The sequence below is a fragment of the Saprolegnia diclina genome, assembly GCF_000281045.1.
Source record: "Saprolegnia diclina VS20 unplaced genomic scaffold supercont1.43, whole genome shotgun sequence".
Lineage (NCBI taxonomy): Eukaryota > Oomycota > Saprolegniomycetes > Saprolegniales > Saprolegniaceae > Saprolegnia > Saprolegnia diclina.
This window is the reverse complement of record NW_008246110.1, coordinates 197354-212141: the sequence shown is the minus strand read 5'-3', so window position 1 is coordinate 212141 and position 14788 is coordinate 197354. Positions and strand designations below refer to the sequence as shown.

General features: G+C 60.2%; 7 protein-coding genes across 8 annotated transcripts in view; 5 read left to right on the top strand and 2 right to left on the bottom strand.

Moving 5' to 3' along the window:
* Nucleotides 1-20: 20 nt before the first annotated feature.
* On the bottom strand, nucleotides 21-362 carry SDRG_11651 (hypothetical protein; the record flags this gene model as incomplete). The annotated part of the gene is made up of 1 exon (XM_008617700.1): nucleotides 21-362. The coding sequence occupies one exon, from the start codon at nucleotides 360-362 to the stop codon at nucleotides 21-23; it is 342 nt and encodes a 113-aa protein (XP_008615922.1).
* Nucleotides 363-786: 424 nt separating this feature from the next.
* Nucleotides 787-2208, top strand: SDRG_11650 (hypothetical protein; the record flags this gene model as incomplete). Its single annotated transcript, XM_008617699.1, has 7 exons — nucleotides 787-999; nucleotides 1048-1221; nucleotides 1265-1304; nucleotides 1353-1513; nucleotides 1561-1626; nucleotides 1677-1795; nucleotides 1845-2208. 7 exons carry the CDS (start codon nucleotides 787-789, stop codon nucleotides 2206-2208), a joined length of 1137 nt encoding a protein of 378 aa, XP_008615921.1.
* A 164-nt stretch (nucleotides 2209-2372) lies between these two features.
* On the top strand, nucleotides 2373-4680 carry SDRG_11649 (CAMK/CAMKL protein kinase; the record flags this gene model as incomplete). The annotated part of the gene is made up of 10 exons (XM_008617698.1): nucleotides 2373-2463; nucleotides 2508-2609; nucleotides 2650-2891; nucleotides 2938-3000; nucleotides 3049-3134; nucleotides 3181-3339; nucleotides 3382-3443; nucleotides 3485-3559; nucleotides 3602-3778; nucleotides 3824-4680. 10 exons carry the CDS (start codon nucleotides 2373-2375, stop codon nucleotides 4678-4680), a joined length of 1914 nt encoding a protein of 637 aa, XP_008615920.1.
* SDRG_11648 (hypothetical protein) lies at nucleotides 4678-6398 on the bottom strand. Its single transcript, XM_008617697.1, has 2 exons — nucleotides 5374-6398; nucleotides 4678-5326 (listed from the first exon to the last, which is right to left on the bottom strand). Exons 1-2 carry the CDS (start codon nucleotides 6341-6343, stop codon nucleotides 4740-4742), a joined length of 1557 nt encoding a protein of 518 aa, XP_008615919.1. The 5' UTR covers nucleotides 6344-6398; the 3' UTR covers nucleotides 4678-4739.
* Nucleotides 6399-7076: 678 nt separating this feature from the next.
* On the top strand, nucleotides 7077-8832 carry SDRG_11647. Of its 2 annotated transcripts, none has more exons than XM_008617696.1 (4): nucleotides 7077-7486; nucleotides 7583-7942; nucleotides 7999-8126; nucleotides 8174-8832. In XM_008617696.1, the coding sequence occupies exons 1-4, from the start codon at nucleotides 7114-7116 to the stop codon at nucleotides 8801-8803; spliced, it is 1491 nt and encodes a 496-aa protein (XP_008615918.1). In that variant the 5' UTR covers nucleotides 7077-7113; the 3' UTR covers nucleotides 8804-8832. The 2 variants fall into 2 exon arrangements, with proteins under 2 accessions (XP_008615918.1, XP_008615917.1); XM_008617695.1 differs by having other exon boundaries at nucleotides 7996-8126.
* Nucleotides 8833-9599: 767 nt separating this feature from the next.
* SDRG_11646 (hypothetical protein) lies at nucleotides 9600-12830 on the top strand (the record flags this gene model as incomplete). The annotated part of the gene is made up of 1 exon (XM_008617694.1): nucleotides 9600-12830. One exon carries the CDS (start codon nucleotides 9600-9602, stop codon nucleotides 12828-12830), a length of 3231 nt encoding a protein of 1076 aa, XP_008615916.1.
* Nucleotides 12831-13635: 805 nt separating this feature from the next.
* The window catches only part of SDRG_11645 (hypothetical protein), a gene marked incomplete at its 5' end in the record, with an annotated part of 3318 nt that continues 2165 nt past the window's right edge, over nucleotides 13636-14788 (top strand). The window contains 2 exons of the mRNA XM_008617693.1: nucleotides 13636-13878; nucleotides 13926-14753. Coding sequence (XP_008615915.1) covers nucleotides 13636-13878; nucleotides 13926-14753 — 1071 coding nt within the window. The remainder of the gene's footprint in view (nucleotides 13879-13925; nucleotides 14754-14788) is intronic.

Here is a 14788-nt window from a genome sequence, read left to right as displayed (position 1 = left end):
TAACACACGTATCGTCTCGTTCACGATCGGTCCTTGCGCTTCCGCGTCGCGCTCCCGAGAAAGTTGGCGCGGTGGTACTCTTGCAGCGTCGCGGCCAGGTCCGGCTGCCGGCGGGCACAGAGCAGCACGTCTTCCGCCGAGATCTTTTTGCGGCCTGCGTGCTGCGCAAACTGCTGCAGGTCCACGGCGACGAGGTCGACCTGCTTGAGCACGACGTCCGTGAGGATCTGCAGCGTCTCCTTGGACGCGCTGGGTCGCGCCTTGGCCTTGATCCCATTCTCGACGTCCATGAAGTCCTGCGTCGCGCTGGCGTCGCAGATGGCGCTGACCGCGTAGAGCAGCGCGGTCCGCTCCTCGTCCATCTCGTGGATCGCGTTTGAAACAGGTGCCAACCCACCAGGTTGAAAACACCCAACTAGAAGCATTTAGACAAGGCATAGAGAGCTGTATTGAAGCATAACAGCCCATGCGGGATCTAGCCTACATATATATGTATACTGCTTACCGCTGAGAGAATGGCGCGACGGCCTAAACCACGACAAGGCGCCTTCCCTGCTTGACCAGCACCAACCCAGCGTTGCGTGGAAATAGACTGCTGGTGAGTACCTTCCGGAAAAGGCCTGTATTTTAAATATGAAAACGTTAGCCACAGCATCTATCTATTTGTATCTATGGATTTAATATTTGCATTTGTATTTCCGGAAGGCCGAGGAGTTTCTAGCCCTAAAATGAGGCGTCGAACCTTTTGCGGTGCCTCATTCAGGATTTTGAGGCAGCCAGACTAAGATGCTCGGACGTGCGGCAATCCTGCTCTCGGTACTTCTGATGGCCTTGGTGGGCATGGCCCGCGCTGACGGCGCCGAGGTTCTGACGACCGACAACTTTGATGCGCGCACGGCCAACGGCGTGTGGCTCATCAAGTTTTATGCCCCGTGGTGCGGCCATTGCAAGTCGCTGGCGCCGACCTTTGACAAGCTCCCGTCGGATGCGGCGATCCAGGTTGTCGCCAAGCTACCGTTCCCGCCATCTGACGTGAGCGCAATGTAGGGCAAGGACATTCACATTGGCAAGATCGACTGCACCGTGCACAAGACCGTGTGCATGCGCTTCGAAGTCAAGTCGTACCCGACGATCAAGGCGATCGCCGACAAGCACTCGTTCGACTACGCGGGCCAGCGCGATAGCCAGCACTTTGTGGACTTCGTCACCAACGGCTACAAGGTACGGCATGCTTGGTCTCGATCCCACTCACGCGTCCTTGTAGAAGGTCGGCGGCGAAGAGATCTTGTCCCAGAGCCAATTTGGTACGTTGCTCGTTCCTAGTGGCGCACCTTTGTGATGAATGCAACTAGATGCGCGCCAGATTCAGATGGAAAAGGAAATGGCCGAAGCCGAGAAGAACAGCCTCGTCGTGTCGCTCTCGACCACGTCGTTTGACGAACTCGTCCACGACAAGTCGGAGCCATGGCTGCTCAAGTTTTACGCGCCGTGGTGCGGCCACTGCAAGCGCCTCGTACGTCCAACACAACCTCCAAATCCTTTCTGATCCACTTGGGATAGGCGCCGGTGTGGGACAAGCTCAGCGCGACGCTCAAGGAGAGTGGCAGCACGGCCCAAGTGGGCAAGGTCTAGCCATCATATTGTCGACCGCCCTAGTTCTTATCTGCTTGGCGTAGATCGACTGCACCAAGTACCGCCGCGTCTGCTCGCGCTTCAGCGTCAACGGATACCCGACGCTCTTCTTTATCAAGAACGGTCAAGTGTACAAGTACGAAGGCGCGCGCACGCTCGAAGGGTACGTGTTGCTCCATACTTATGGTCGGTACTGACGCGTCTTCGCGCAGCTTTACGTCTTTTATCGCGTCGGGCTACAGCAAGGCCGAGACGATCGGGGCCATTCCGGACGAGTCGCTTGCGGGCCAGCTCGTCGACGGTCTCCTCGAGTGGGCGGCCGAGCACACGCTCTGGGCTGTCCTCGCCGGTATTGTTGCGCTCGCCATCATTGTCGCGATCCTCGTTGCGCTGCTCGACTATTGCATGGGCGACGAAGAGTACCCGGTCTCGCACCAAGACCGATTGCGCGAGGCCGAAGCGCTCCTCAAGGAACGCCAAGGTGGCAACGACGACGACGATGCGAGCGGCGATGACGAGAGCGACGACGGCGACGCCAAGGGCAAGCGCGTCGACGGCGTCAACAAGGCCAACTAGACAGCAGTCCCATGACGCGTCGACTAAGAACACATGTGTTGTCCACTCGTGCTTGTTGTCGGCGGAGAAGCGTGGACGTTGATGGGCCGTTGGTTGGGTTAGTTACTCGTTTGTCGAAATCGAAATAGCTCTGAACCGGCCGCAGTGTAAATTTAACGCCGAGCATGGGCGACTTTGACGACGACTTCAACGAGCACGACGTCCAGGGCCGGCCCATCAAGGCCTACAAGAACGGGTGCTTTGAAAACCCCAAGAGTAGGCGCGTCCTCTTCTGCACGACACCCATCTGCGTGGCGTAGCGCTCTTTGTGCAGCCGCATTGGACCTGGGACGACTTTCTCTGCTCGTGCTCGCAGCGCCTCGAGATGGTGCCAATGGCATCACGCGTCTTCAACTCGGACGGTCTGTTCAACAGCAGCGCGTCCTATGAACGGTGTTTTAGGCGTCGAGGTCGACGACCTCATGTGCATCGAGGAAGGCGACATGCTCTTCTTCTCGACGGGCGCGCCGTTCCAGATTCCGGGCCAAAGCGAAGCCGAGGCCAGCAGCGTCGACAACATTGGCAGCGGCGGCGTTGTCGGCGGGTACCGCGTCACGACGCTTCTCGGCCGCGGCGGCTTTGGCGAAGTCCGACTCGGCGTCCACCAGCTCACCAACGAAAAAGTCGCGCTCAAGTTTATCCTCGTACGATGTCACTTTGCACTTCCATTTGTCTTGACACGAGGAGTAGAAGAGCGAAATGGGGTCGCTCGGCGACGTCGAGCGCACGACGACCGAGATCCAGTGCCTCACGGTGCCATCTCCATCGCGTTCCTACTAGCTCATGCACATCGATCGGCAGGCGCTCAACCACCCGAGCATCATCAAGCTCATCCGCGTATTTAATGAGCCCAACCACGTCGTGCTCGTCTTTGAGCTCCTCGAAGGGTCCGTGCGGCTCGACATGCAGGCGTAGGCAATCATGATGTTGTAGCGGCGATTTGTACCACCACCTCGTGCACCTCCCGAGCGGCGGCCTCGTCGAGGAAGAGGGCGCGCTTGTGTTTTCTCAGATCTTATCGGGCGTCGGGTATGCCCACAACCAACACATTTGCCATCGCGACCTCAAGCTCGAGAACATTTTGCTACAAAAGTACGCTGCACTGGTCGTCCACGCTCACGTTTGCTCGTGTAGCAAAAGCGACCTCAACAGCGTCAAGATTGCCGACTTTGGCCTGAGTGACTTTTATCGACCTGGTATTCCATCCCTTGTCATCGTCTCGACAATAGCGTCGTAGGTGCCATGGCCAAGACAACGTGCGGCTCCATCTCGTACCTCCCGCCCGAAGTGTTTCGTGGCACGTCCAACGCAGGTCCGACGCCTCCCGCACATCTATGTGTCGATGTGCGCTTAGGACCGCCGCTGGACGTGTGGAGTCTTGGCGTCATCTTGTTTGCAATCGTGTGCGGCCGCCTCCCGTTCGAAGGCACGGACCTCAAGGGCACCAACCGACCGCGCGAAAACGTCATCCGCAACCGCATCATGCGCGCCCAGTACAAGCTTGACGAGACCCTCAGTCCGGAAGTGACGGGTACGACGTCCAAGGCCTCGCTAGTACAATGGCAATGTGGTGTAGATTTGATCACGCGCATGCTGCAGCCCGACCCGGTTGAGCGGGCGACGATCCCCGAGATTTTCTCGCATCCGTGGCTGCGCGGGAAGGCGAGCTACTCGAGCATGGAGAGTCTCATGGCGGCGTCGCCTTCCAAAGACGGCGACGACGACGACGACGCCGAGGCCTTTACGCTGCAGATCGCTAAGCACACGACCGACGCGTCATCGTTTTCAATACCTCTGCCCCCAACAGCAGCATCCTCATCATCATCCACGACAACGACGACAGCAACCGCGGATGAGAATAGCGTCGACGAGAGCAACAAGCTACCGAAAGCCGCGCTGCGCACAACATCGAACCCACTCGTCCCGACGCTGAGCGGCCTGAGCACGCCGCCGTCATCGACACTCGTCATGACGACACACCACGGTGGATCGGGCCACCCCCGGGTCGGGCGCACGCTGCGCACAGGCGACGCCAAGCCACCGCACCACACGCGGTCGCCGCGGCCGGCGTCGACGACGCCCGTGACGATCCCGGCGCTCAACACGAACGCATTGGTGATGCCCAAGGTGACGCCCGCAGAAAAAGCTATCAACTGCTTGACGCCAACGCACTCGGCGAAGCGCATGCCGGCGACACACACCTCGCTCTCCGTGTGTCCCAAGTCCCCGAAACCAACGACATTGACGCCGACGACCGACAAGGGCGGGCGGGCGCGCCGGGACGAACGGCCGCCGCCCATCCATCCGATGGACGATCGCGCGGGCACGGCAGCCAAGGCCAAGCGACGAAGCATAGAGCACAGCTCGTCCGAGCCCCATGGCAAGGCGATCGTAGACAGTGTAGCAGCGACGACGCTCGAGCCGATCGGCTAGTGACTAAACTAATATAAGATACTTGCACAAACGTGTACACATAGTTGTGGTAATCCTTCTTAGAAAAAACCGGGTTGCGACGGCGTCATGTGCGTCGGATGTTGTTGTTGTTGCTGCTGCTGCTGCTGCATCAAAAGCATCATGTGGCGCTGCTGGTCGTGTTGCTGCGGCGGGTAGCCTCCGTACATGGACGGCTGCATGTACATGCCGGTCGGCGGCTGCAGCTGCATCATGTGCGGCTGGAGCATGCCCGGATGCATCGAGGTCGTCGGCTGCGGCGGCGGCATCACGGGCTGCGGCGGCGGGTTGTGGTTCATCTTTTGCAGTTCGTTGAGCGAGCGCGGGTCCGACGCGACCTTGGCCTTGGAGACCTCCGACTCGGTGCGCAAGTCGACAAGGTCCGAGCCCGGGACGACAAAGCCCGACGTCTTGACGGGCGGCTGCTGCTGTTGTTGTTGTTGGGGCTGTGCGTAGTGGCCAACGAGAGGCTGCGAGGGCTGCTGCCCCGCATATGGTTGCTGGTGTTGTCCCATCAGAGGCTGGTGACCCATAAGAGCTTGTTGGTGGCCAGTAAGAGGTTGTTGGTGGCCGAGGAACGACGGCTCAATGGGCTGTGCGGGCATGTCGAACGAAAGGCCAGCAAGTTCTACAATAAGGTATGAGAGGTCTCGCCCGCGTGGGTCAATGACGTACGGTCAATCGTCGAGGCGGGGGCGGCCGGTGCGAATGCCGTCGATGAGGGCGCGCTCGAGATCGAGAGCGACTCGACGCCGAGGAGGTCCACCACCGGCGCGGCGTCTGTCTTCTTGTTCTTCTTGCCCGCTTTTTTGCCTTTGATGGGCTCCTCCGACGCGGCGGCGGCGACCTTGGACGTGTCGAGCGAGTACGCATAGTTGTTGCTGCTCGACGCCTTCGACTTGACACTGGCGCGCTTGGCCTTGGTCTTCTTGGACGACTTGGTCTCCGGCGCCGACTCTGTGGATTCGCCATCGGACACGACGACTTCCACGCGCTTTGAAGGCTTCTTCTTCAAGGCCGGCTTCTTGGACTTGACTTTGGCGTCGCTGGATGAGGCGGACGACGCATCGGAGGACGCAGAACTGTCGTCCGAGCTGTCATCGCTCGAGCTCGATTCCTTGGCCTTCTTGCGGTGCTTCTTGTTGTTGCTCGACTTCTTCTTGGACGACGACGACTTGTTGTCGTACGAGTACGACTGCATCTGGGACCGATAGTTCGAGTCCGAGTACGGTGCTGTGCTGTTGCTGCTGTTGTGGTTGCTGCTGTACGGTCGGCTGTCGGCGTACGAGCCAGGACGCTCTGTGGCAAAGTCGTTCTGATAGCCGCCGGCGTTGTAGCCGCCGCCGCCGTTATAGCCGCCGCCGTTGTAGCCTTGGTTGGAGCCCGTGTTGCTGCGGATCTCGGCCATCCAGTTGGCGCGGCCGTCGTTGTACGAGCGCATGCCCGAGTTGTTGTCGTTCGTCGAGCTGCCCGTCGCGAGCGACATGACCTTTTCGCCGAGCCATTGGCCGCTTCCGACGATGCGGCTCTTCCAGTCGGCGTCGTCCTGCTTGGGGCGGCCAAAGCTGCTCGAGCTGCTGCCGCCGTAGCCACCGCCGCCTTGCTGGTGGTTCCGGCCACCTTCCATCGACTGCTGCATCCACATGCTGTTGGCTGCTCGAAAATGGGCGATTTCGCTTCTGGCCGACAACCGGCGGCGGGATCAAATCCTTCCATTTTAATATTCCTCGGCGCATCAGTATTCCACGTCACTCTGTATTTTATTCCATACAAATCTCCAGTTTGTATTATAATATTACGATGGTTCGAAGGCACACTATTTTAATACACGACGCTGTCGCAAAATAATAAAACCACTTGCTGTTTGTATGCACCTCAGCGTCACCCTTCAATCGACTCAATTTCAAACTGTGTCGACACTTGATTATTAAACAAGCGTTGTCTCATAACGTATCATTTGTATGCAAATGGCATTAAATGAAGAGGCACAAAGGCGACGTAAATAGAGCGCAAAAAGGGTGATAATTTGTCCCGGATGATAGTTGCCAAGCGCGCGTCTTCGTCTTCAACGAGCCACGCAGCCTTTGAGGACGAGGTGGCGTCATGGACACGGACCATGCTGCAGCGCCCAATAGGCCATACTGCTACGATGGCGTCGAAAACATGGTGGGCTAGGCGTAGGAAGACAATCGAATATATAGCTGTCTGCAGGTGCGAGAGAGGAGGCGACCGTGTCTTTGTCCATGGCCATGCGACGAGGACGAGGGAGGCGCTGGAATGCAGGTCTTCTTCATCAAGGCCGACATTCCTTGGCGAGTGGTGCTGCGGACTGAGGACAGCTCGAGCGTCTGCCTGGACCTGACGACAGAGTGATGATCGTCGCTAGTGTGTCTGCACCAATCACGTCACAATTGCATGACGTCGGTCATCTTCTTGGACGTGGATGGCGTGCTGAACCGCGTCGACGGTCCGTGCCTCCTCGAAGCGACGCTTGTCCGCCGCATTTCGCGTCTCTTGGCGAGCAGCGACGCGCGGCTCGTCCTCTCGAGTACGTGGCGAGCGCATCCGAAGCAGTTGGTAATGCTCTGGCACGCGTTGGCGGCCGCGCACGTGCCGCTGCAGCGCGTTCTGGGCGTCACGCCGCGCTTGCCGATGGGCGCGACTCGCGTCGACGAAATCGCAGCGTACCTCGCGGCCATGCCGTCGCCGCCATCGCACTGGGTGGCGATCGACGACCTGCCGCTGGCCCTGCCGGCTCACCACTTTGTGCGCACCGACCCCACGAAAGGTAACGCTACTCGCGTCGTCTGATATCGTCGGGTGCAGCACCCAAGCCACCGACATGGGCGCTCAGATCTCAGACAGTATCTTCCTACGCACTTAGGTATGACGCTTGCCAACGTCCACGCGGTGCTGCAAACCCTTGGCGAGACGACGACGACGAGCGACGACGATGACGATACCTGGCGCTATTGCCTGGCACTGACGATGACAACGGGCGGCGATAACGGCGTCTCGGTGGCCAACGCAGCGCTTCTCGACCGAGATAGGCGCGTCGTGCTGCAGCGGTTCGAGGCGCCGGGTAGCGACTGGCACGCATTGTACACGTGGGTGCGGCGCGAGCTACCGCTCGAGGCGGTCGTGACGGTCGTCTCGTCGCCCGTCGTCTTGGGAGACTGTGACGATCCCTACGCCCTTCTCTTGCTCCTGCAAGCCGTGGACGTGTCGTCGATCGCTGCACCTGGTACCGTGCGTCCATCATTTGGGTAGAAGAGACGGACCTCGCTCTCTACAAAGTAGCTCACGGAACTCTCGCGCGCCGCATCCTCGATGGTGTGACCAGCGCCCTCCCCTGCCCGTGGACCCAGCACCCGTTCCGCAGCCTGCCACCCGTCGACCTCGTTGCCGTCGTGGAAGGTCTTCCCTCGGTAGGCCGAGTACAAGAAGCACGCAAATATATATGTGCGTGTAATAGGACCCCAACGACGTTGCGACCGACGTACGTTTGCAGCTGCTCGACACGTACTCGGGACGCGTCGTCACGGAGCACATGACGCGCTACGAGGTTCGCGCTGATGATGCAGTCCATGGCGCCATGCTGCGTCTCCAGCGGTCGCTCGCGACATGGCTCGAGGCGCCGATGTACGCGCGCTCGGTTGTGCTAGCCGGTTGCAATGTGACTGGGTGGGTGCGCGCCTGTGCACGCCACGGGGTGCCTGCGACCGGCCACACTTGCATCGACGCCAGCCGAGCCATCGTCGGAACAGCGGCCATTACGAATATATTTGAGAGTGGCTCCGTCGCAGCGACGAGCGCGCATGCGGTCGAGCCGGGGGCCGCCTTCAACCTGGATGCACCCGCGGCGCACGTCGCTGACCTCTTGGAGCTGCTCCCGGCGCGTGTCGCCGCCTCTGTGACACCGTCGACGCGAGTATTTTGGCGCGACGCTGCGCTGCGGCTCATCACCTGGACGCCGCACCACTACACTCGCAAGACGCTCTTCGACTATGTGCTGCGGGGCGAGATTGCCAGCGTAGCGAGCCTCGACGCCGTCCTCGCCTGCGCATCCGATCTCGACGATCTTGACGACATCGTATGGGTATAGAGCACCAAAATCCTCGTTTCAACCATGAACTCTTAGCGTTGGAGGGTGAGCGTTTGGGGCTGGGAGCGGGGAAGCAGAGCCAGCGACCCAATTATTTTGGCACCCATCCTCTTCGGCCAAGTGCAACGTGGCACTGCTCGTCTTCCTCGGACCTTCCGGAAGAAGCGTCGTACTCACGATGGAAGTGGGTACATACATGCAGGTCTCTCTCCACGATAGCAACACCCACCCACGCGTCAAGATTCCCTCCACATGCACGCGAGCTTGAGATGCTGGGGACTGCACGCTGTGAACCTCGCCGGGCACTGCTTCTGCCGGAGTAATAGCTTCGAGCTTGAACTAAAGACGAGTGGTTGCTACGACGTTGCCAGAGACAGCTGCAGTCCGTTCACATTACTAGTACTCTATACAGGCATACAAGGAAGCAGCGTATAGGCCGTGCACCGACGACGGTCGTGTCTTTTCCGCCGAGATTCCCAGAGCGTACTCTACAATAGGGCAAACGCCCGCTGCCACGTGATCAGCATCCGTTCCATCGCCATCGGGCTTGGCTAAACTAACATCCGTGCCTCTTGTGGGCTCTAGTTAGTTTATCGGGAGCACTAGTCGAAGGACCAGCGGTTTCGCCGGCGTGTACACATCGGCGCCGAAACCACGTGGCAGTCAAAATAATTTGTAACTCGGCCTTCAACAACTGCCCAATCTGATTCCCTTTGTATCTTGGCGGTCAAGCGACTGGCGCGGCGATCGGTCTCCTCCGGAAGCTTCCCATTCTGCAACTTGACTGCTCCCTTTCATGAAGTTGCTCACTGGCGACCTCATCCGGCTCGTCGAGACGCCCAAGGAGCGCGCGGCCGAGGCGCTTGCAGCGCTCGGTGGCGTCGAAGGCGTCGCGTCGTCGCTGGGCGTCGCGCTCGACGGTGGCCTCGACAGCTCGAACGCGGCCGACCTCGCCCAGCGCGAAGCGACGTACGGCAAGAACTACATTGAGCCCGAGAAGCCGAGCACGATCCTGCAGCTCATGTGGCAGGCGTTCCAGGACTTGACGATTATCATTCTGAGCGTCGCCGGCGTCTTCTCACTCGTTCTTGGCCTCGTCGCGCCGCACCACTCGTCCGTGCCCAAGAACGGCACCGTCAAGAGCGGCGGCGATGACGAGCCCAACACGGCGTGGATCGAAGGCGTCTCGATTCTGTTCGCTGTCCTCATTGTGACGCTCGTGACGGCCGTCAACGACTACCAAAAGGAGAAGCAGTTCCGCGCTCTGAACGCGGTCAAGGAGGACGAGAAGATCAAGGTCATCCGCAACGGCGTGCCGGCCGAGGTCAGCAAGTTCAACCTCCTCGTCGGCGATATCGTCCGCGTCGACCTCGGGGACATTCTGCCCGCGGACGGCCTTGTCTTTGACGAGAACGACCTCAAGATCGACGAGAGTGCGATGACGGGCGAGTCGATTCTCCTCCGCAAGAACCGCACGGAAGCTCCGTTTCTGCTCTCGGGTACCAAGGTCATGGAAGGCGTCGGCAAGATGCTCGTGCTCTGTGTTGGCGAGTCGTCCCAGGCCGGTATCATCTCCAAGCTCATCATGGGCAAGGGCTCCAAGCCGACGCACACGGCCGACGAGGCTGCCGAAGACAACTACGTCTCGGTCGTGACGCCCAACAACACGGACGATGCGATGCTCGAGGCCAAGGCGCCGAGTACCAAGGACGACGACGACGACGACGACGACGGTCCGGTCTCGCCGCTCCAGGGCAAGCTCGACCGCCTCACGATCCTCATCGGCAAGCTCGGTCTCGCGGCTGCCATCATTGTGTTTGTCGGGCTCGTCGCGCGCTTCTCCATCCAGACGTTTGCGATCGACGACAAGGAGTGGACCAAGGAATTCCTCTCGGACTACCTCGGCTTCTTCATCATCGGTATCACGGTGCTCGTCGTCGCGATCCCCGAAGGTCTCCCGCTTGCTGTGACCATTGCGCTCGCCTTCTCTGTCAAGAAGATGCTCTTGGACAACAACCTCGTGCGCCACCTCGACGCGTGCGAGACCATGGGGTCGGCGACTACGATTTGCTCGGACAAGACGGGGACGCTCACGACCAACCGCATGACGGTCGTCGAGAGCTACGTCGGCGGCACCGAATTCTCGTCCTCGGCCGACCTCGGCGTTGCCTTGTCGCCGGTCGCCATGGCGGCCCTCTGCGACGGCATCTGCCTCAACTCGACGGCCGAGATCCTCCCGCCGCTCAAAGAAGGCGGCAAGCCCGAGCACACGGGCAACAAGACCGAGTGCGCGCTCCTCCAGTTTGCCGCCGACATGGGTGTCGCCTACGCCGACGTGCGCAAGGGCGGTGAGATTGGCCACATGATTACGTTCAGCTCGGCCAAGAAGCGCATGTCGGTGGTCGTCCGCGTCTCGGCGACGACGTGCCGTGTGTTCACCAAGGGCGCGAGTGAGATTGTGCTGGAGCTCTGCACGTCGCAGCAGCGCCTCGACGGCTCGACGATCCCGATGGAGAGTCACATGAAGAGCCACATTCTGAGCAACGTGATTGAAAAGTACGCTGGCCAGGCGTACCGGACGCTCTGCCTGGCGTACCGTGACATTGACGCGTCGATGGACGACATCAAGAGCTGGTCGGACGACGAGATTGAGCGCGACCTCACGTGTGTGGCCATTGTCGGCATCGAAGACCCGGTCCGCGACGAAGTGCCGGGCGCGATCCGCCAGTGCAACGACGCCGGCATCGTCGTGCGCATGGTGACCGGCGACAACATTGCGACGGCCAAGTCGATTGCGCTCAAGTGCGGTATCCTCTCGCCCAACGACGGGTCGCTGGTCATGGAAGGCACCGAGTTCCGTCGCCGCGTCTTGGACTCGAACGGCAACATCATCCAGAGCGAGTTTGACAAGATCTGGCCCATGCTCCGCGTGCTCGCGCGGTCGAGCCCGAAGGACAAGTACACGCTCGTGTCGGGTCTGATTGCGTCCAACGTGTACCCGCACGGTCCGCAGGTCGTGGCGGTGACGGGCGACGGCACCAACGACGCGCCGGCGCTCAAGAAGGCGGACGTCGGTTTTGCGATGGGCATTTGCGGCACGGCGGTCGCCAAGGACGCGTCCGATATCATCTTGATGGACGACAACTTCAAGTCGATTGTGAACGCAGTCAAGTGGGGTCGCAACGTGTACGACTCGATCTCCAAGTTTCTCCAGTTCCAGCTCACGGTCAACTTGGTGGCGATCACGATCGCTATCATTGGTGCCATTGCGCTGGAAGAGTCGCCGCTCTCGGCCATCCAGCTGCTCTGGGTCAACCTCATCATGGACACGTTTGCGTCGCTGGCGCTGGCGACCGACTCGCCGACCGACGCGCTGCTCGAGCGCAAGCCGTACCCGCGCACGAAAGCGCTCATTTCGCGCAAGATGACCAAGCACATTGTCGGCCAGGGCGTCTTCCAGCTCGTCGTGCTTCTCTTGCTCACGTTTGTGCCGTCGATCGTCAACGTCCCTGCTGGCTTCAAGGCGGACCGTGAGAAGACGGCGTTCCCCAACGACCCGACCGAGCACTACACGATCATCTTCAACACGTTCGTGTTCCTCCAGCTCTTCAACGAGATCAACGCCCGCCGCATCCACGACGAGCTCAACGTCTTTGACGGCTTCTTCCAGAACAAGCTCTATCTTGGCGTCCAAGTCATCCAGGTCGTGCTCCAAGTGCTCATCGTGCAGTTTGGCGGCCTCGTCTTCAAGTGCAAAGCGCTCTCGGTCGGCCAGTGGTTCATCTGCCTCGGCATTGGCGCGCTCTCGCTGCCCGTGGGGCTTCTTCTGCGCTCGGTACACGCCAAGCACATGCCAAAGTTCTTCTCGAGTTGCTCGGACGAAGAGCCCGTGCATGTGCCCTCGGCGCGTGGCAAGGAGCTCTGGGTGCGCGGCTTTGCCCGTCTCCGCGCGCAGATCCGCGTCATCAACGCCTTCAAGCGCTCGGTCGCCCAGCGTCGGCTGATCACGGACGTCAAGTCTGTCTAAGCACCAGTATCTATATATCGACACCTCTAATATCTACACGTCTTGTCGTATCAATATTGTCTTCGGTCCACGCAGCAAGAGCAAGCAACCCGCTCGCGCAAGATGACGTTGTCAAGCTCGCTTTGTGCATCTGGCAATCGTGCGCGAAATGCGGCTCGTGGTCATGTGGGAGACCTGCAGAATCTAGAGCAATGCGTGGGACGCAGCATCCAGGGCCAGCGTTGCTAACAGTGGGCTGTAGAGAAGATATGGATCCCAACATGCGAGGAGGCAGACGCCGCCGGGAGAGCGTCACCGCTCGGTACGAGCACGTCCGACGCGCCGAGACGAGCGGCGCGAGTGGGCTCGAGTAGTAGCTTACGCTTGCGCGGCAGCTGCCTTGACGAAGCATGACGCTGTACCGACGCCACGCTCGACGCAGGTCAATGTGCGCTCACAATCCAGCGACGCTGCCCGCCCACGTGGCAGGTGGCACGTCGGTGCAGCGATGGCGCCATGGCTATGCAGCAAGAGGAGGCAGTCGCATCGATGGGCATCGCAGTTGCACCCTCGTGGAGGCTTGGTCGTCGGCTGGTCGTCGGCGTACTAGCGTCGCCGGTGCTGAATTCCTCGCCGGTGGCCAGCTGCCTGGGACACCCACGACCCTAGATTCGAGGCTTCCTAATTAGGCACCGTATCCACGTTCCCGAGTGTATCCATCATAAAATGATCAATGTTTTATTCTAACTTGGTGTTTGTAAGTAATACAATACGTGCGATGGCGACCGGATCGCGCGGCCATGGCATTTGCGAATTTCCGGGTTGAATGGCATTGCTCACTGGCGACTTGATCCGGCTCGTCGAGACGCCCAAGGAGCGGGCCGTGGCCGCGGTCTCCTCGCTCGGCGGCGTGGCCGGCGTGGCCAAGGCCCTGGGCGTCGACCTCGGCAACGGCCTCGATGGCGGCGACACGGCCGACCTCGCGACGCGCGAGGCCAAGTTTGGCAAGAACTTCATCGAGCCCGAGGAGCCCAACACGCTCTTCGAGCTCATGTGGAACGCGTTCCAGGTAGACGATCATGTATGTGTGCATGGCTCAGCGTCTTCGCGGTGTAGGACTTGACGATCATTGTGCTGACGGTCTCGGGCTTGATCTCGATCGTGCTGGGCCTTACGGTCGAGAAGCCCAAGGAGGGCGAGCCCAACACGGCGTGGATCGAAGGCGCGTCCATCATGCTTGCGGTGCTCATCGTCACCACGGTCACGGCCGTCAACGACTACCAAAAGGAGAAGCAGTTCCGCGCTTTGAACGCGGTCAAGGAAGACGAGAAGATCAAGGTCATCCGCAACGGCGTGCCGGCCGAGGTCAGCAAGTTTAGCTTGGTGGTTGGTGACATTGTCCGCGTCGACCTCGGTGACATCATCCCGGCCGACGGTCTCGTCTTTGACGAGAGCGACCTCAAGCTCGACGAGAGTGCGATGACGGGCGAGTCGCTCCTCCTCCGAAAGAGCCCGACGGAAGCTCCGTTTCTGCTCTCGGGCACCAAGGTCATGGAAGGCGTCGGCAAGATGCTCGTGCTCTGTGTTGGCGAGTCCTCTCAGGCCGGTATCATCTCCAAGCTCATCATGGGCAAGTCCACCTCGTCGGGCGCCAAGCCCCCGAGTCCGTCAGGCCCCCCCACGGAGAAGACGCCGCTCATTGGTGAGAAATCGACCCCCAGCGAGCCCGCGCACCATGATGAAGATGTGGTAGTCTCGCCGCTGCAAGGGAAGTTGGACCAGCTGACCATGCTCATCGGGAAGCTCGGTCTTGCGACCGCCCTCATTGTCTTCTTTGCGCTTGTCATCCGCTTCTCGATCGAAACCTTTGCGGGGCCCGACGGCAAGCCGTGGAGCAACGACTACCTCTCGGACTACCTCGGCTTCTTCATCATCGGTATCACGGTGCTCGTCGTCGCGATCCCCGAAGGTCTCCCGCT